Source organism: Mytilus edulis, chromosome 11 (genome assembly GCF_963676685.1).
Source record: "Mytilus edulis chromosome 11, xbMytEdul2.2, whole genome shotgun sequence".
NCBI lineage: Eukaryota > Metazoa > Mollusca > Bivalvia > Mytilida > Mytilidae > Mytilus > Mytilus edulis.
In genome coordinates, this window is record NC_092354.1 from 10,321,707 (window position 1) to 10,343,562 (window position 21,856).

At 32.2% G+C, this 21,856-nt stretch overlaps 1 protein-coding gene across 1 annotated transcript; it reads left to right on the top strand.

Annotated features, from left to right (window-relative positions):
* Positions 1-1,283: 1,283 nt before the first annotated feature.
* LOC139495112 (salivary glue protein Sgs-3-like) lies at positions 1,284-18,469 on the top strand. The gene is made up of 5 exons (XM_071283268.1): positions 1,284-1,491; positions 10,323-10,417; positions 13,020-13,709; positions 15,035-15,122; positions 16,120-18,469. The coding sequence occupies exons 3-5, from the start codon at positions 13,392-13,394 to the stop codon at positions 16,653-16,655; spliced, it is 942 nt and encodes a 313-aa protein (XP_071139369.1). The 5' UTR covers positions 1,284-1,491; positions 10,323-10,417; positions 13,020-13,391; the 3' UTR covers positions 16,656-18,469.
* Positions 18,470-21,856: the final 3,387 nt, after the last annotated feature.

The window sequence follows — 21,856 nt, forward strand, 5'->3', positions numbered from 1 at the left end:
TGAATCGAGTTTCGTGAAATTTTAATGTTTATAATGAATTATTTAACCAATGCAAATATATGCCTGCTAATGCTTTGTGTTGAAGACCGTACTTTGACCTATAAATGATAATAATAGTTTACTTTTACAAATTGTGACTTGCAAGGAGAGTTGTCTCATTGACACTCATACCATATCTTCTTATATCTATGTATACTATACTAGGTTTTGTATGCTTGTTCTTTTATATGTATAAAAAAAGAAGATGTGGTACGATTGCCAAGGAAACAACTCTCCACAAGAGACCAAATAACACAGAAAATAACAAATAGATCACCGTATGGCCTTCAACAATGAACAAAGCCCATTCCACATAGTCAGCTATAAAAAAAAAAAAACAGAAATGACAAATGTTTAAAAAAAAACAAAAAAAACCCAACTAACGGCCTTATTCATGTACAAAAAATGAACGAAAAACAGAAATGTTACACATCAACAAACAATAACCACTGAATTACAGGCTCCTGACTTGGGACAGGCAGAAATATACAGAATGATAATAATGTAATCGGGATCACAAACCCTCTCCCTAACCTGGGACAGTGGTGATAAAAAATGCGAGGCACTGAAATATTCTATTTTGCTTCAGAATTGAATGCTTCTTTATATAATTTTATTGTCTAAAAAGATGAAGAAAAGAACGTGTAATAAATTTCAAGTTCCTCGTTAAGAAAGTGGTGAGGTCCGGCATTTACCGCAATTACAATTTGTTTGTATTCTGTTTTTTTTTGTATCTTAATAATGTACACTTTTCATGGTGTTCAGAGGGTTATACCCCCCCCCCCCTTTTCTCATTTTATTCCAAAAGGCTAGATACGATCTGTGTATTATTAAATTTTTTTACCCACATTTCTAACTATTCTTCATACTTTTGGCCATTTATTCTGCACATTTTGTCCATTAAAATCTATTCTGTAAACCCAAGTCACTCCAATAACCTTTTATATAACAAAGAATAACGGCCGCCCCTTAAAAAAACAAAACAAAACAAAACAAACAACCAAAAGAACTTCCGAAATGAAAAAAATGTAAATTACTTCTAATTAATAAAAAAAAATCAGACAATAATTGAAGCGTAGAATAACAGACGGAATCCATAATTAGAGATTTTGAATTGGTAATGTTTACTGAAACAATAATTTAGTCATTACAAAAAAATATATTTTAGAGTTGATGATCGGTTGCCGATAGTAAAGGGAGACGATCAATACAAAACCATCATACAAATATTGAACTGCAATCTCTATACTTTAATTGAAGTTAAAAGCGTATTTTGACAGTTTGCTCTCTGTATTGGTTGTATTAGTGTCGTAACGGAAATCTTCAAATTCTAATGAAAACATTTTTTATCGTTTACTTATTGTATGGTTTTGAAGGAATTTAAAACTGGAGTAATGTTAGTATCCGAATAAACAAATTTTAAACTTAATTTTAAACGGATATAACATAGCGGTAAGTATATTCTTACTTTTAATTGACTGAGCAGATTTCAAAACTAATTTTTATCATAAGAAGCAAGCCAAATAAATTTTCTCTATCCTCATAACTAATTTATATTTAACATTCGTTCTTATATATATATAAAATGAAGATGTGTCATGATTGCCAATGAGACAACTCTCCATAAGAGACCTAAATGACACAGATGTCAACAACTATAGGTCACCGTACGGCCTTAAACAATGAACAAAATGCAAAGCCTATACCACATAGTCAGCTATGAAATTTACCCCATCTTAATGTACAGAAGCCTTGTGAGGAACTGCCAAAAATTTGTAATATTTGATATCACGGAATAAAATCGTTATCACGAATCGTAGAATCGAATTTGTTATCGTGAATTTTCGGAATGAGCTATTATAACATTTTTCGTAGTGTTAAACCTTATTTTTTTATTATTTTGTTATACCCCATTTATGGGCATTATGTTTTCTGGTCTGTGTGTCCGTTCGTCCGTGCGTTTTTTCGTCCGTCCCACTTCAGGTTAAAGTTTTTGGTCAAGGTTGTTTTTGATGAAGTTGAAGTCCAATCCTTAGTACACATGTTCCCTTGATATGATCTTTCTAATTTTAATGCCAACTTAGAGTTTTTATCCCAATTTCACGGTCCACTGAACATATAAAATGATAGTGCGAGTGGGACATCCGTGTACTACGGACACATTCTTGTTGTACATGTTATTCGTGATCATGGATTTAAACTTTGAATGGTACTAATTTCGGAATGTAAATGTCATGAATTTAATCTATTACTGTGGATTCATTTTTATTCGTGGTATACCAATTTTCGTGGGTTTCGTGGGTCACAGCGAACCACGAATTTAAGATTTCAACGACGAATAATCCCGAGAAATGTGTATGGAGTCGGATGTTTATTTCCGATTATGTTAGGCAGTTCTAGTATAGTGTTGACTAGCGATAAACATTTTAACATAACACGTGTTTTTTTTATTGAAAGAACATACAAGTATTTTGTTTTAATCTATAATAAATTTATCGAATCAATATCAGTGCTAATTTACTTTTTAAAATTCATTAAAACTGCAAGTTGTTAATAACCGTGTAATAGTTTGATTTACCAGTGATTAAAAATCAATAGAATTAATTACGGAGATATTGCCCGTGGATAATATTGTTTATGACAGGAACATTTATTTTCACACCTTATACTTATATCACTGTTTATTATTTCGTGATTAGGGAAATGAGCTTTCACGCCTCCGGGTGCGGGAATTTCTCGCTACATTGAAGACCTGTTGGTGACCCTCTGCTGTTGTTTTTTATTTGGTCGGGTTGTTGTTTCTTTGACACATTCCCCGTTTCCATTCTCAATTTTATATTTCAATCATAAAGTTTTGAATGCATTATAGAATTCAGAGAAATAGTTCCAACTAGAAGCCAAGCAGCCAATAAACAATCACTACCATCCATATCTGAAAACAACTGTATCAAAGATATTTAATATTTTTCAAGGGGATTTTTTTTAATACATATACTTATATCTAACTTTATTTCATACAATATATTTACCTAACTAACATAATTACTCTCGGTAAACTTTGTCCGCTTTGCCTCCTTAATATATACACATCATGTGACATGTGTGAATTTGAATAAAAATTAACGCAGTTAAAGCTTATTTGACGAAAATAATCAAAATTGTACTAAACCAAAGCGAATCAGAAAGTTGGGTATGGTATAAACTACTTCAGGGGTGGTGTTCTCGAAGCTATCTTAGGACTAGGACGTGTCCTAAGTCCATCTTATGACAGGTATTTTTCCTAAGTCGTGTTCTCGAAGCTCTCATAATTTACGATATATCGCAGTTTTCGTCCTAACTTTAGGACACCTAATTAGGTGTCTTAGGATCATCCTATCTTCATCCTAACATAATAAATTTTGAATTTCGCTTTTTGTTCATTTTTTACCTGAAAATTAACATGAAAATGAAACGCACCATCGGTTTTGACTCGTATATAAAGAAATAAGGCATGATTTTAAACTTTGAACTTCGTTTTTACGATTACACTACCAACTCAATTCTCATTTCAAAACAAGTTGTTTTCCAGTTTAAATAATAATCCTTTTTGATATAATTTTAGTATTACTTTTAAAATTATGGATTTAATTCTTTAATTGTAATTATAAAATCCGTAAACAATTTTAGTAATTGGTTTGGACATTAATAAATGTTTTATCAAAAAATAAAATTGACGATTAAAAATTTCTAGACTTAATAGGATATGTTTATGACGTCCTAACATAAGATACGTCTGAGATAGCTTCGAGACACAACTTAAGAGTGTCCTAAATTGATCCTAAGTCCAACCTAAAATTGATCTTATCTATGACCTAAGACGAATCTTAGGATACTTTCGAGAACACTACCCCAGGCACATACATATTAAATTATATGCGTAAGAGCATGTTTCTCCACTTTTTCTTTAAAGTTTCCCAGTTTTAACATGTACATAAATTTCTAAAATGCAAATTAAAAAAAAAAATGATACCGTTCGCTCCAATTGTAGAGAAGCGTCTCAACAAAACTCATTTTCAAGAAATTTTTACAATCAAAACAAATTCGCTCGCTCGCCCCATATTTTTTGGAGATTTTGTCCAAAGAACTCTAAATCAAATTGGTGTGGCCTAACAACTAGTAGTGTGAGAAATAAAATTTGGAATGAAATAAAATGTTTTAATTTTTGCTGAATTTTTATACCCTCGAGCCTCCTTAAGGGAATTGATTCCATTTTGTAGAAGTCTAGCCATTACAGCGAATGATGGTTATCTGATATCTGATCGTGTTTTGTTTCGCAAAGGTTCTCAACCCTGCATTAATCGCAACTGTAATTCAATAAAAAAAAAGTGGTCTATATTGATGTAATGGTATGATTGCCAATCATGCAGTGACACAATTCTGCACAATGTACCTATTTACAATGAGTTCTGAAATTAAACAGATAAATTAAAAAAAAAATAAGTTAATTTAAGAATAAAAATATTAACTACTGTAAACCAACTTATTTTCGCGGATACTTTATTTCTTTTGGTATGACAACACCACATAAAATTGATATGATAGAACAAAAAGCAATGTTTAGTTAACAAAATTTTTAAAACTTTTACAATGGAAACTGAACAGTTGTGTTTAAACTAATTTGTAACTCAATATGAAATATCGATTTTCGAATTTTAAAGTTGATCTACTCAAACAAGCTAAATTGATGAGGTATTGACTACTCTAACCTTTTTGATTTAAAATTCCATTCAGTATAACTACGAGAAAACACATTAACCTTGATCAATGTTATTACCGGAAGTTCAAAACGTAATTTCCGGTCTATTCACCTCGACAAATTGGTAAAGTTTAATTTTTAAAGTACCATTTTTAAATGTATTTGTTATTTATTAGACAGGATCGATAACTCTTTTGTTGGATTACATATTTTTATATAGAACAATTTAGTTATATAATAAATAATAAATATACATTGGTCAATGAGATATCGGAAAGACAGTTCCTTAGTAAAACTTTGGTAAAAACGATACATTGCCGCGTTTAATGCTCAGCTTATTCATTAATCGTTTTATCAAAGACATATTGAAGATAATAATAGTTTACTTTTACAAATTGTGACTTGGATGGAGAGTTGTCTCATTGACACTCATACCATATCATCTTATATCTATGTATACTATACTAAGTTTTGTATGCTTGTTCTTTTATATGTATAAAAAAGAAGATGTGGTATGATTGCCAATAAGACAACTCTCCACAAGAGACCAACATGACACATTATATATTATCAACTATAGGTCACCGTACGGCCTGCAACAATGAGCAAAGCCCATTCCGCAATGTCAGCTATAAAAGGCCCCGAAATGACAATGTAAAACAATTCAAACGAGAAAAATTAGTACGGTTTTAACTGATCTATTGATAACAATATCAATATTTGTACCAATAAAACAATTTCAAAAATCATAACTACAGTGTTGTAGTATTAGTAACCTTTTTGAATAGGTTTATTTAAGGGCTTGATAAGTTTGGCCTGATCCTATCTAAACTTCCGCTCTAGGTAAACAATATCACCATACAAATTAGGATGTGCAAGTGTCATTCCGTTTCAAATTGGTTTTCTACAGGTACAGCCAAACTGGAAAAAAAACCAAATCTTTTGTATCTGTCGAAGAATTTAGTAACTGCTTTAAGTAATTTAATTGTGATAATGAAATTCCTGACTTGATAATTTACCAACAATACACCGATTACGCTCATTGAAATAAAAGGAGAGTCGTGGAGTAATGGTTAGTGCATCGGACTACTAACACTAAGGTTCGGGGAGAAAATTTCCAGCTCTAACTTAACACCATTTGCGAGTATGGTCTTGAGAACATACACAAGACTTGCGGACAGCTCAGCTTGATGGCCTTATCAACTATCCCACAGAGAGCAGTTATCATTGACTATTTGTTAACGTTATTGTCTACTATGGGGAACTCTGACCACTAGTTAGAAAAACGAATACTTTGCCTACACTATAGATATCATATAAGATTAACAAATTTTAGAGATTGCACAAATTTTATAACTTTAAAATGGTGTAATAAAATTCACTTTATCTTGAAATTTACTGGGTGTCCTGATCGTGTTAAACGTTGGGGCATCTTCTGGTTGAATATAGAAAATACGAAGTATACATGTTTAATAAAAAAAAATCATATTTAATTCATTTTTTATTGTAAATTAAATTAATGAATTATACAGTATTGACAAAAAGTTTACCTTTCAAATGGTATAAATATCATCATTTTAAAATAATGTTTACTGTTGTCCCTATGCTTTTAAAAGTGGAACTTCTTAATTTTTGTTATGCATTTGATTACAACGAATATTCAGACAACCGTGGAAGTAATAAATATTACTTCCACGGGACAACTAAGATTGACCGTATTCAAAGACAAATTGTGGTTGGTGTTATTTAGTTGAATTCTCCTTTTTATGATGTGAATTTTATTTTTATTTTACATCCATTATCAAATAATAAATATATCTATTTCGGTTTTAAGGAGGTAGACCTAGGTTAAGGGAAATAACTCTTAAAATCATCAGTACGTTTGTGTCAACCATTTTCAAAAACATATTCTAAGCTTCTAGGTTACATAGATTATTTTCAATCTGTTTCAGGTAAATGCTTAAAATACATTGATGAACTTGACTTTTACAAACGCTTGACTGATTTAAAGAGTTATCTCCCTGAACCAAGGTCTACCCCCTTAAGCAATACATTAATTTCTGTCATACCAAAGAGGTCTTTAGAGTAACATCAACATTAAGTAGTGTGGTTCTGTTGACATCTTTGAGAAAAGTACAGAAAAGGGATGGGTTTTTTTTTTTCTAAAAAGAGGCTCTGTCTAATTTAATTTGTGTAGTTTCGAGAAATAATAGCATTACTTTGTAATCAATTAATTGAATACACGATGCTTGTTTTGTTGAAAAAAATGATTACATAATCTGAAAAAGTAAATTGAAATAGAATATAGATGGCAGCGTGAAATTTTAATGTTATTCAAAACATATAAAAAATTATATTAGTTTCGTATTATGAAAAAAAAGTAAAATCACAAAAATACTGAACTTAGAGGAAAATCAATTCGGAAAGTCCCTAATCACATGGCAAAATCAAATAACAAAACGCATAAAAACGAATGGTCAAGAACTGTCATATTCCTGACTTGGTACAGGCATTTTAAAATGTAGAAAATGGTGGATTAAACCTGGTTTTATAGCGCTAACCCTCTCACTTTGATGACAGTCTCATTAAATTCCGTTATATTTACATTGATGCGTTAACTAAACAGACACAATAAATAAAATAGTCAAAATATGGGTACATCAGTCATCATCGTATAACAATTTTAAAAGGAACAATTTAACAGAACACAAAAACATCTATCTACAATCACATTCATTGATTCGCGTGTCTGACGTCAGAAGATTAGATACGTCACATATATTTGTCGTTCAATGTGCATACAAACAATTTTAAAATTTATCTAGGCAATGTTAGCATACAGGGTTAAAATATCAAAAGTATATAAGAATAAATTTCAGAAATAGACCGATAATTAAAATAGTCCAAACGTTATATATAGAATTTATAAGAATCCACAAATAGTTAATACCACTACGCGATTGAATGATTTTGGCGTTTGTGGTTCAACGTATACTATAATTCATAATAGAAATATATCATAATGACATAAAATACAATATCATACTGACGGGATCTTTTAAAGTACAGAGTCACGTTATAAGAACCAAAGAAATACATAAAGTCGCATATATACAAAACACACCACTAAAAAATGAAAGATAATACAAACACATTGGCGAGATGTATATGTACCGAGCCACGTCAAACGGATATCACATAAAACCATTCAACAGTAAAAGTAATATTAATAATAGAACAAAGACAAATGAAAGAAGTATAATACACGTTGTTAAGATGATAAACATCATCAGTACGCAGAATCTATACATCAAGACCATCGTATATTATTTGTGAAGTTGATACGGAATATTTATCAACAAGGTCTTGGTACATTCCGATGAACTTTTTTTAGAAAAAGGACGAGACGTTCTTTGACATACCCCTGGTTCATCAACTTTTACAAAGTCTGAGTAGGAGCTGCAAGCACTTGAATATCGAATAAAGTGGGAAATACATATCCCATATGCAGGTGAAGTTGGTATATTGCTACTAAGGTGGAGGAAATTTATAATTTCAAACTTAAAATCGTCTCGTTTGTCATAGATTCTGGTACTGAGATGACTGTGTAAGTCAAATTCGAGATATAAGTCTAAAAATGAGGCGGAGAAAGCCGTGTCCGTTGTTTCTTTAATCTCTAGTTCTGGGAGATATATTAATGGAACCAATGTGGCTTGTTATTGTTTTTAGGGGGTATTGTTGTTGTCATTATATGAAAGAGCTCAATGAGGTAAATGCAAGTATTTTAAATGTAAACAGTAAGATAGTATAGCGTCAAAATCATTGGTACATGTAGGATATGTTATCTTTATGTTCTCATTCGTTCATTGATTGAATGGTTTAGTATATTCATAAAATGTCGTCTGATAATAAAAATGACAAAATACATCGAAAATCCTTTTTAAGAAAAGCTCCATAATTATCGATAAGGAATTATTACAATGTATATAATACTTCCATGATCTAAACTGCCATATAAACACGAATGTGTTAATACTTACAAAGTATATAAGCGTCCCATTGGGCCACGACAAATCCTTTCTAGTGCTGTTTGGTAATAATATGCGATTCTCTCTATTAAACTTGCGAATAAAGAAGATTTCCTACTTTGCGTCTACCACTGTTGTATTAATAAGGTCTAGTTCAGTTTCGAATATCTGTGAATAAATTAATGCTGATAGTCGTCGGAAGAGGATGATAAATGGCTGACCCGTGTTAAGAGAGAGACATATTTCTAAGTCATGCACGTAAAAGACACCCTTGTAGATTTCGAAAAAGAGAAAGATTATGCCGCTACAAGGCAGCACTCGCACCTGCAAAGTGGAAAGGGATAATTATAAGTTGCAATAACTTGTTTGCCAATCCACTAAAAATAAATATGCAAAAATTGAATTGAAATAAATAAAAAAAAACGTCTCTACAGGCACGGGCAAGGCGAACGATTTGAGATATACACTGAAACCTGACTAAACAGAATCCTGCATAAACCGAACAACTGTCTAAACATCAAATTATGTGCGTTGTGAACCTGAACCGAACATCGGCCCAAACCGAACAAAAACTTAAGTCCCGAAGAGGTTCAATTTAAACAGGTTTCACTGTATAAATATCCTAAAACCGTGCAAATGGACATCACCGCCCAAAATAGGAAATTTACAATAGGAAAAGAAAATCTTCCCATTTGTCGTAAATGTTTGTGTATAGTTTTGGGTGTAGAATTGAAATATCTAAATTAATGAAAGTACAGTTATTGTCGTTAATAATTGATTTATAATTGAAGTTTGTTGCGACAGCTAATTCTTTATTATCTAACGAAAAAATTATAAAAATAATGGTCAGTGTTGTTGAATTTGTCAATTACAGTGAAACCTGCGTAAATCGAACCTTTTCGGGAATTAAAATTTTGTTCGGTTTTGGCTTACCAGGTTCACAACGCACATAATTTGATATGACAATGCTTAAGAACATGTTTGGTTTAGACAGTTTTTCGGTTTATGCAGGATTCAGTTTGACAATATCTTAGTTAAGAACAGGTGAATTACAAGTAAACCCAATACGCTCAAATTTTTATAAGACATGAATGAATACAATATATATAGTATTGCCGATAGCCCATGCAGCAAGCATAGAAATCCCCTATGTTGTTTTAGTCTAATTATGAAATGGTGGAGAAACGTGATCACACCATCTGCAAAAAGTTCGATTCCAGGCAGTGTTAAATCTGAAGTTTACCTTCAAACATTTTCAAAATGAAAAAGCATTTACATAACGGTGATTTAAACCAATATCCCATAACTCGTTAGTCAATATTTTAATTGTTTTCAATTGATAGCGTTTATTAACTGCTAAATCGAAGACTCATCATGCTCATATCCGATTTCTACTTTTTTATTATATTTTTGATAACTTGTTTTATTGATTTCTTTAACATTAGTTACCATCATAATAAAGAAATGTATTTTTTTTTATCTAGGCTAATGATTTTAATTATAACCATTAACTTTTCCAGAGTGAAAAAATCTGTACATTCCATAAAATTAAGAGTTGGTGTGTTCTAATATTTCCAGGGTAGAATTGGTGTGTTTTAATATCGATATACACGAGGTAAGATAAACCATATTTTAATTAATAATATCATTCAAGTATTCCCTAAACATTTTACAACTAAAATGACTAAATATCAATAATTTCCGGGTAAATGGGAAATAGTGTTCTTGGACTTAATACTTAGAATTACGACACGCCATGACTATACATACATCAACCAAAAAACAGCATCAATAGCAGCAGTTACAGTGTAAGAATGCAGTTCTGGAAAGTTTTTGTTGTTATCTCTCTTATGTCACGTGTTGAATCGGAGGGTGAACAGACACAGCTGCAGAGTAGCCGAAGTTTATCTAGTAACCACGATAATTCTGCATGGTTTATGGATGTTGATGAAGCAGGTGGACAGAATTTAAACCAAATTTCTCAATCTGACGAACAAATTGAGAAATTTGTCAAAAAAGGTTAGTCGTTTCCCACGTTAATGTTATGTCATTATTTTTTTCTTTCCTTTACTTTCTTTGGTTCAATGTTCTCTACACTGTAAATAAAAGTGTTTAGAATCTGAACACTTTTTGAACGCCCTTTTGTAACACTTCTCGAATGCGTAACAGTGTTCTAAATATTAACGTTGGTGTTCCAGTTTTTAACATTATGTGTGCATCTTTCGAACGTTATATGTGTTATTTTTGAACGGATAGTGTGTACTCCTTGAACGCGTAGTGTTTGGATCCGGAATGCGTAACAGTGTTCTAAATATTAACGTTGGTGTTCCAGTTTTTAACATTATGTGTGCATCTTTCGAACGTTATATGTGTTATTCTTGAACGGATAGTGTGTACTCCTTGAACGCCTAGTGTTTGAATCTGGAACATGTCCTTGTGTGCAAAATTGGATGCCGTTACGCGTTCCAAGCCTTGTAACACTTCTGGAACGCTCGGACTGTGGTCCAGAAATATGTGTTAATATCCAGAACACATAGTGTATATTACTGGAACACAATTTCACATGTTCCATAAAAAAGTGTTCTATTCTCTGAAATATTATTGTGGTATTGTAAAACAAATAATTTAATTGATTAAAAACGTCTTTAATTGATAAAAAGAGGTAAAATGGTCGTTTCCTTACTGCTAGAAAAGTTGTTTGAAAATTTGAATTCGGTTCTACGTAATGAACATTTAAATGACATATAGTTTAAAAGTGTGAACAAATCTTATGTACAGGTAGCTAAACAAGGTGTATAGATATGAACAAATTTAATGTGAAACTAGTGAACATTACATTAAACCAAATGTAAACATGTTTACTGTACACGACGTTTGGTGTGAACACGGCCTTAGTATCGAAGGTGCTCCCAGTCACTTCGAATTGATGTTGGTCACATTGGTATATCTGCAGTTGCTGCTATGTTTAGTGTACGTACAAGCGTTGGAGGTATTAGCAAATGAAAAAGAAACGATGCGAAAGAGGAACAATGTTATATGTTATGTATGTATATGTTGTTTGAATCAAAGAAATCTGTACAATGAAGTAAAATAAAATATTGTATCGCAAGAGAAAATAATATGTCACTGCGAGCAACTAATCCTATGTCTTTGTTTGTCTTGTTTATAGCCTATTGAATTTAGAGATTAAATACTTTAAATTCGGACGAGCAGGGCGAGGGACTGAGAATTTAATATATGTGTCTTTTGCCATGTTGTATATATTTTTGTATCATTTGTATATGTAACTATAGTAACGAGACTGTAATACAGTATTTATTGTGTCTTGTCTTGACTTGCTATCTGAGTAAACGTATATTATAGTATTTTGGACCTCATTATATGACAAAAGTTTAAAAGTTTATAATTGCATTTATCAATGTCAATAATTATACTTTGTCTATAGTGTCTCTTCACGACTGAATGAAAACATAAAGCATAAATCATTTAGAAATTTATTAGATATAATGGTTGGAACCATTTGATAGAATATTGTTTGTGTACATAACTCGTTGCATTCGTTGTGCATGCATTTATTTAATCCATAGGTAAAGGGGATGCGAAATATTTCAAACGAATATTAAAACTCATAAGCCGAAAACAAACTACAATGACATGGCAAAAAAAACGTTAAAAGGACACAACATAGACAACTAGAAAACATAGCACACCGAAAAAACGGGGGTGATCTGAGATGCCCCGGTAGGTTACGCAGATCCTGTTTAAAACATCGGAACTGGATATGGTGACAGCCCCTGATTCATAAATTTATCAGTTTTGACATCAAGTATTTTTATAAGATGCAAGTTTTAAATTTGTAAATTATATATATGTTCGACTAAGTGTACTTGCCAATCTGATTGAATATAGATCGTGTGTCCAAGCTACGCTTTAAAGTATTTGAGATGTGTCCAAGCTACGCTGTAAAGTATTTGAGATGTGCGGTATACGTCATCTCCCAATGACAATTTTTGAAGGTGTTTATGAATCCGATAAAACCAGAGAACCCCGAAAGATCTTTAAAACAGAAGATAGAAAGTTTTCAGATCTGCGTTACTTGGTCACATGATTTGCATGTTGATGCGACTGGGTTCTGGTTGGCGAACATAAAGAAATTGAGCTAATATTACTTGATTTTTCATAATTTTATCCAACTCACTTTATTTTTACAATTTCAGGATTGCAGTTAAACAACATTAGGAAATTCCGGTACAGAGAAAAGCCTGTGGATAGTTGTTAGAGAAAGCCGACAAGATTCCATCCTATTTTTACATTACCATACAAACTTATACATTACCATATAGACTTGTACATTAACATAAATACTGTTACATTATCATAAAGACTTGTACACTACAATATAGATTTGTACATTACCAAATAGACTTGAACAATACCATAAAGACTCTTACACTACAATATATATTGGTACATTACCTCAAAGACTTGTACATTACCATATATAGACTTGTACATTACCATATTGACTTGAACATTACCATATATAGATTTGTACATTACCGTATTGACTTGTAAATTATCATATAAAAATGTTACAATTTAAATATTGCTACCAGATTTCGGCTCTGATATTCTTATCAAAGTCGATTTTCGCACAGATTTGTCAATCTGGAGCTTTGCGTGTTAGCCCTGATAAATCTGGAGAGAGACTGAATGGATCTGTGTATGTAACATTTCACAACTACGGACCAAACAGTTGCTTCGATGAATGCATCCGAAGACCAAGATGTCATTCGTTCAACTACAACATGGATTCTTTCCACTGTGAGATTAATGAAAAACCATCACGGGAAGTGTTCGTATCAGAATCCAGATATGAATATGTTTACATCTCGCCTTATAGAAAGGTAAGAAGTTTTGCTTCGCCGACCAGGGAAGTCCAAAGGGAGGGAGACGGGCCTCCCTTTTGTGGGAAATGGGTTTAATTAAAGAAAGAATCACTGAGGCATAACTGGAACAGTTCCCTCGATAGAGCAGTCAGTGGCACCCCCTTTTGTGGAAAACAAATGTTTTATTAACTTTAAGAAAGAATCATTTAAGAGTTACTTGAGCAGTCAGTGGGTCCCCTCCTATTAACATTTCTTGATCCGCCACTGTTTTGTGTCAGAAATTAAATTTAACATCAGACAACGAAGGCGTCATCCATCGAGTTTGATCTTTGAGGTGACATTGGCCTGACAGTAACACTGAAAACTTTCCATAGCTAATTCACCGAATTACAATTAATACTCAGATTAATATATTTGAATTTTTAATGACTTTTATTTAGAAACTTGATAACGACTGTTTTTTCATATCTCTTTGTAATTAATAAAGCTCAATATTATTAAAAAAAAACGTGCTTGTAATTCTAGCTTTCTACATTGTCACTTAATTTATATATATTATAACTGAATTTATCATTGCAACTTCATCAAGAGGTTACAGAGGTTAATCTAGGGAATACGACAAAAGATGACATTTTCGACCAAATGTAATTAAATTATGGAAGGTAAATGGGTTAGTGGGTACAATTTGTTAATGGCAAAACATTGAATAAACCAGAAACTTCAAAAACAAGAGGAGCGGACATCCTTAGTATACTCAATTGTTCACGACTTTCGATAAAGTTCGGAAAATGTCGTCACATATTTTGTGAAACTGATCACAGAATGTTTAATGTAAACAATCAAATTTTGGATGTAACACGTCTTCTGATTGGCTGACAATGTTTTGTCTATCAGTTAATAGATATAATTTTGTCATGTGACCGTGACGTCATTAACGTTTTTCCAAGATTTACTCCTGCTACAAATGGAATTCTGAATAAGTTTATATTAAGGAATTTACTGTTATATTTTATCATTCTAAGCGAAATAACGTTCATTAAAAATGTGGTTCACACTTTAAAATAACGCACTACGCGGGTTATTAAGTGTGTACCACATGTTTGATGTTATTTTTTCACTGACATAAATTATATTATAGTCATTCCTAAAATAATGTCCTGACAAAACAAACAAACATATTTTCCATAATATGCAACTATATAGGTCACTGTGCGGCCTTCAGTTACATGTCTGTTTTGTACATCTAATAAGTTCTCAAACTTTATTATTTTCAGAATTTGAAAGACACATTTTAAGTGACCCCAATTCATGAAATATGTATTTTATTTTTGTTCTATTTTTAGACATCACGTGATCCCTGTACCTCAGATTGTGCAGAAGGAGAAATATGTATCACCTTGTATAATGGAATGTGTACATGCTTGGTTGATGGTAGGTTCACTGTTTATTAAAAGGTATAAATGTGCGGTATACGCCAATGCGATGTAGAGTATACGTCAATGAGATGTAGAGTATATTCGTCAATGAAATGTGTAGTATAGGTCAATGAGTTGTGTAGTAAAGGTCAGTGAGTTATGTAGTATACGACAATGAAATGTTTAATATACGTCAATGAAATCTGTGGTATATGTCAATAAGATATGTGGTATGTGTCAATGAGATGTGTGGCATGTGTCAAATAAATGTGTGGTATACGGTAATGAGATGTGTGGTACATGTATACGTCAACGAGATATATGTGTGGTATCATACGTCAACGATATGTGGTTTATATGTCAATGAGAAAATAACTAGACCATATAAACGAATAGAATATTTAATGAATCATTTGAATATGTAAGTCCATCATCTGATCTTATTATTCCAAATTATACCATAATCTACTTAATCCCAAAACAAACAAAAAGGACAAAAGCGAAAATGTACATTAAAAAGAGACCTCTCAAAACAAAAACATTGGTGTGTGTGACATAAGACAACAACTCACAAAGTGGAAACAATATGGAAGTTTAAAGTATCTTTAAAAAAAAAAACATTTCAATAAAAAGGACGTGAAAATATATTGACTTAAAGTTTCAGATAAAATTGAATAACAGGAACACAAGAACGTCTTGTTTTAAAAAAAAATTAGTCAAAGAAAAAGACGCTTTGTCAAGCCGCTGACCCTTGTCTTTGGTTTGCATTACCAATTACAAGTTAAACATCCTGTACATTTAATTGGGAATTAGTATCAGTGCCAGGCGATATCAGTCTGTATTGGCTAATCTGCATCAGAGGATAGCAGACAATGTTACTTTATTTATATATGCTATACCCTCTTCTAATGTTGAATTTGTTTTAATATTTCTATACTGTCAATTTCAATATTATAAGGAAAATACGGCTCTTCAGAATACAATGTAACAAATAATTCTTCCTTTAAATTCAGATGACGACACGATCAGGTATGAGGCGACAACTCATATGACTACTGAGAGCGAAACTACCGCAGCAACTACAACTGAGGTGGAGACAACCCAATCAGGGGTGACAACTCAAGAAAAGACAACTCAATCAGGGGTGACAACTGAGGAAAAGACAACTAAATCAGAGAAAACAACTGAAGAAAAGACAACTCAATCAGAGAAAACAACTGAAGAAAAGACAACTCAATCAGAGAAAACAACTGAAGAAAAGACAACTCAATCAGAGAAAACAACTGAAGAGAAGACAACTCAATCAAGACCGACAACTGAGTCCACAACAAATACGTCATCAAAAACAGTATCAGTTTCTACTGATGACCAAGCAACAACTACCGATCAAGATACTACTAAGCTCCAAGATACAACTGCGCAGCAAGTTACTACTGAACAGCAAACCAGTGCAGATTTTACCGTAACAAAACCGACAACAAACAATAATATGACGAAAAAATCAACAGATACTCTGTCGACAACGACCTTGGAATCAACGACAGCTTGAAGGTCATGCATTCATATCGGGAATCAAAGATAGTAAAGTTATGTAGAACTTCAAATAAGTTGCTTTGAACAATTTTGATTTTCAAAATTATAAAGTCACAAACGACGAGTTTGAAAAGACAGGACTTCCTTACAAATGTGCCTGAACCGTTATAAATACCAAGTACGCAACTTAAAGAAAGGCCATAAATTATCACGTGTATATGTTCAGTGGCGGATCCAGGGGGGGGGGGGGGGTTCCGGGGGTTGGAACCCCCCCTCTTTTTTAGCCGATCAATGCATTTGAATGGGAGCATATAGTTGGAACCCCCCCCCCCCCTTTTACTCTGGGTTGGGACCCCCCCCCCCCTTTTTAAAATGGCTAGATCCGCCACTGATGTTCGATCCTAATTGACTGACTTATTGTTTCTTAACACCATTTTTAAATTAGTACCTTCTAAAAGCTTTGTCTTACTTTATTGGTTATTATTGAATCTATTTTATAAAGTATTTTGTGTTGATATGACTACACATTTCATTGATTCACTAATGTGTTCTTATCGAAGAGCATGTTTAACTAGATTTGCCAAATGAGCAATAACAAATGGCATACATTCTAATTGCCACTAAATTTGAAATTTTCAAAAAGTCAACACATGACTTTGTTGTTTCCATAATAACGGCGGCCATTTTTATAATTTGAAAAGTCAAATATCAACTGTTTTTATGTCATTATTCTTTGTATAATCACGACAATGTATTTAAGTTACTGCGTCTGGATGTTGTTTTGTTAGATTGGTTTTACAGTTTGAATGCATATATTGTAAATTGTTTAAATAGTGCCAAAGAGTTGAAATCATTATAAAGCACGTCACCAATATATGGCGCTTTAGTACAAAAACCCCTGTAGGAATTAAAATAAGAAATAGATTCTATATATTAGTAAAAAAAACAACTTTACAACTGCATTTAATATATGTTTGTCTATTCATTATAATTTTCCATTTGTGACTTACTTTTTTCTGTTGTAAATAAATAATTGATACTGATGGTAATCAATCTAAATGAATGAAGGTTGTGTGATGGGGTAAAGTCCGAGAAGCCCCCCCCCCCCAAAAAAAAAAGTAAATACACAAGATGGATGAAAATAAATCGTTATGTATATTTCTTTCACAAATGACGAATTGTAATGGCCACAATTATTCTTTTTTCGCAAATTGCGAAAATAGCGACCGTCAGTGGAAAACCCTGGTTGTGTCTGGATATAAACTGTTTTTTATTTTGAAATTCAGTAATTAACTTCGTCCACGAGTTATAAGATGTAGCATGAACTATCTCTAGTATTAAATGAAAAAAAATAATAATTAAAATAACGAACTCAGAGGAAATTTCAAAACGGAAAGTCCGCAATCAAATGGCTAAAGAAAAAGGTAAAAAGTAAAATCACAAACATACTGAACTTAGAGGAAAATCAATTCGGAAAGTCCATAATCACATGGCAAAATCAAATAATAAAACGTATCAAAAACGAATGGACAAGAACTGTCATATACCTGACTTGGTACAGGCATTTTCAAATGTAGAAAATGGTGAATTTAACCTGGTTCTATAGCGCTAACCCTCTCACTTTAATGACAGTCTCATCAAATTCCGTTATATTTACATTGATGCGTTAAATAAACAGACACATGTAGAGTTGTGTTGCCATCAGGTGTTGTTTGCAAAATAAGGAAACAGTTCTCAGCTGAACAATTAACAAACTTTAAATAGCCCTAATGACCACACAAAGAGTCAAATTATATTTACTGTATTGATAATAAAATTTTATCACATCCATTCATTGTTTAATTTATTTATAAGTGGTCTCCTTTTCTTGTCTGTTTGCTTGATCTGCTAGTAGAGGTGGCTCAGCCAGTCTTTTATCAACTGCTGCTACAAATGTATATCTAAGCCACTTTTGTATGAAGGATACTTCCATAAGTTCATGCACATTACCTTTAAAAATAAAAAAAAAAGAGAATTAGTCTTGCTCAATTGAAAAAACAATTTGATTTGCATAGGAACAACATACATGTAGCTTGAATCTTTCAGCATGGTTAATAATTATGGACAACTTTCATTGGATGACAGACTCCTAATAGATATTTTTAAATGATAACACCACAATTAATATGTACTTTGCATCATTTAGTCTCTGGTAGAGAGATGTCTCATTGGAAATCATATCTCATCTTCTTATTTCTATATGTGTTAATTAATCAGTTTCAAATTAATGTGACTGACTAGAAAACATAATGCCCATCTACTACTGTCATAGCGCTATGTATACATGTGAACAAAAACAAGAGAAGCTATAAATAAAGCAGGAATGAATATAAAAAAAAGAAGATCTGGTATGATTTCCAATTAGACAACTCTCCAGAAATGACAAAATATCATAGAAATTAACAACTATAGGTCATCGTACAGCCTTCAACAATGAACAAAGCCCATACCGCATAGTAAGCTATAGAAGGTCCTATTGACAAATCTAAAACAGTTCAAAAGAGAAAACTGATGGCTAATTTATGTACAAAACATTAACGAAAAACAAATATGGAACAAATTAACAAACAACATCCACTGAATTTCAGGCACCTGACACAGAGGGGACGTAGCCGGGTACTTGAATATCCCAACCACAAAAAGACTAATTATTGATCTGAATGTACTGGCAAATAATGACAACTAATAAAAAAAAGTATTTCATATCTCTGAATCCAATTATCTTTTCTTTTTCTTTCTTAATACTTTTTATGAAGAGAGGGGGGCATTGTTTAATGATTGCCATCCAGAGTTGGCTTAGGCTCATTTTTAAAATCTGTAAATTGACTTGATAGTTGTATACAATATAAAAAAAGATGTGATGACATAAACAAACGACAACCACTGAATTTCAGGCTTCTGACTTGGGACAGGCACATACATAAATAATGTGGCGGGGTTAAACATGTTAGCTTCAATATTATAATATTTTTAGGGTTATTAGTGCCTTACCAAAGACTCTCCATTAAAAATCCCCTAACCTGGGACAGTGGTATAACAGTACAACATAAGAATGAACTATAAAAATCAGTTGAAAAAGGCTTAACCCATCAGATGGACAAAAATACAAGTGGACGTAGCCAACCCTCCCCTAACCTGGGACAGTGGTATAACAGTACAACATAAGAATGAACTATAAAAATCAGTTGAAAAAGGCTTAACCCCTCAGATGGACAAATACAAGTGGACATAGCCGGATACTAATACATCCTGACACAAAAAGACACAATGAACAGATCTGAGAGTACTCACAGTTATCTGACAGCTAATTCAAAGCCACTAACAACTAATAAAAAATCATGCATCTAAAACTAAACTATCAGCCTTTTTGTTTTGTTTCTGTTAAGGTTTATCTCATTGAAGGTTTTATACTGACATGTACATGTACACTGTAGGTGAAGTACATAGTATATCATTTTTATCGAGCCTTCGACTTTTGTTGAAAAATCGAAACATAGCGATCCTGCATTCTGTCACTCGGCGACATTGTCGTCTTCCACAAATATTCACTCTGTGCTTAAAGTTTTTAAAACATGTAAAATATTAATAACTTTCTTAAATTGGCCTGGATTTCTACAAAACTTAGACAGAAGCATCAAGATACAGCAGCTCATGATCATAAGATAGTACATAGAATATAGAAGTAAATTTTGTTTTAAAAAAATCCATTTTTCCGTATTTTACTTATAAATAGACTTAGTGTTTCTGCCAGTTAATATTACAACCACGTTACGCACGGTGTTCGGTTTAGTAATGGTAACGTTAATTGACGTCGTTTTTCAATTATGTCATCCTACTTCTGTACCAAACGTCAAAGCTTTGCAGCTTTTTATAAAACGGCTTGCATTTTGAGGTTTAACTATTTATTTTAAAAAAAACCAACATGTTAACATGACTGATTACTAGTATATATTTTTGACATCATATTCTTAACAAAATGAAAGTGTATATTTCAAATATTTGTCACTGTCCAAGCATGTCAATTGTTGCTCTATGATTTTCAGAATTCCGAAATCACAAATATCTAGGACTAGGCATTTATATCGATTGGAAACAGCCAGTACCAAAGCTTTTTGTGCTTCAAGAGTATAAATGTTATTAACCCACCTTAAACTAGTTTTCTAACTACAGTTCGCGAATATAAATTCAGAATCTTTTTATTCGTATTATAATTTATCAACATCTTATATATGTGTCTTTCAAGAAGATTATAATGGAAAATAATCCTTGTTCAGTTCAATCGCAGCTACTATTTATCATCTGTTCGCTTTATCTATAATTCTAGTTTCATCCTTCAAAATGAAAACGGCAGTTTAGAATTGTTGATTTTATTTAAAATTAAAATGTCATCTACAGTCCTTGAAATATAATGAGTAATTTCAAATGCGTCTGTTTGTCGGATGCGTGGAAATTACTTTTAGTGTATACAACATATATACAATCGTACTAGCAGACGCATCTATGTTACTAGAATCCAAAAACGAAAACTTCGGCATGTTTAAAGCTTGTGCTACATATTTATTCATCCGAAAATTTAGAGTAATGTTTTGATAAATTTATATGTAAATTAACACATGAAAATCGCTGGATCATATCAAGAAAATCATGATTGAATCATGCTAGCGCTTTTAGAGCTGTCTATGCGGTATGGGCTTTACTCATTGTTGAAGGTCGTACGGTGACATACAGTTGTTAATTTCTGTGTCACTTGGTTTAAAATGCAATTCTTTTGCATTAAAAATACCTTATCTTTTGCATGATACTTTTATTTATCCGACGCTTTTACGATCAGCAAATGGCTTAACAATTTTGATTGAAGTCAAATTTTCTTGTTGATTTAAATAATTATTTAAAAAAAATATCTCCCAAAATACTATCATCACACATAACGTGTCAAATGCTAAAGACACAACATGCTACACTTTATATATTATAACGTTACATTCACGTTCCATGCAAAATTCGTTCAATTTGGACGTGGTAACATTTACGGGAGACACGGACAACTTGATGATAATTGATGAAAAAATTGGCGTGTCCTTAGCCTTGAAGGCTTAACCAAATCTTTAAAAAAATTACATTTCAGTAATAACATTTGTTTGCATAGTTTATCTGTCTGTCACAAATCTAAAATACCCT

Coding starts and splice junctions, on each gene's coding strand:
- LOC139495112 (XM_071283268.1), top strand. CDS start 13,392: ATGTTACAATTTAAATATTGCTACCAGATTTCGGCTCTGATATTCTTA. Junction 13,710..15,034: donor ACATCTCGCCTTATAGAAAG/GTAAGAAGTTTT, acceptor TTCTATTTTTAG/ACATCACGTGATCCCTGTAC. Junction 15,123..16,119: donor GTGTACATGCTTGGTTGATG/GTAGGTTCACTG, acceptor CTTTAAATTCAG/ATGACGACACGATCAGGTAT.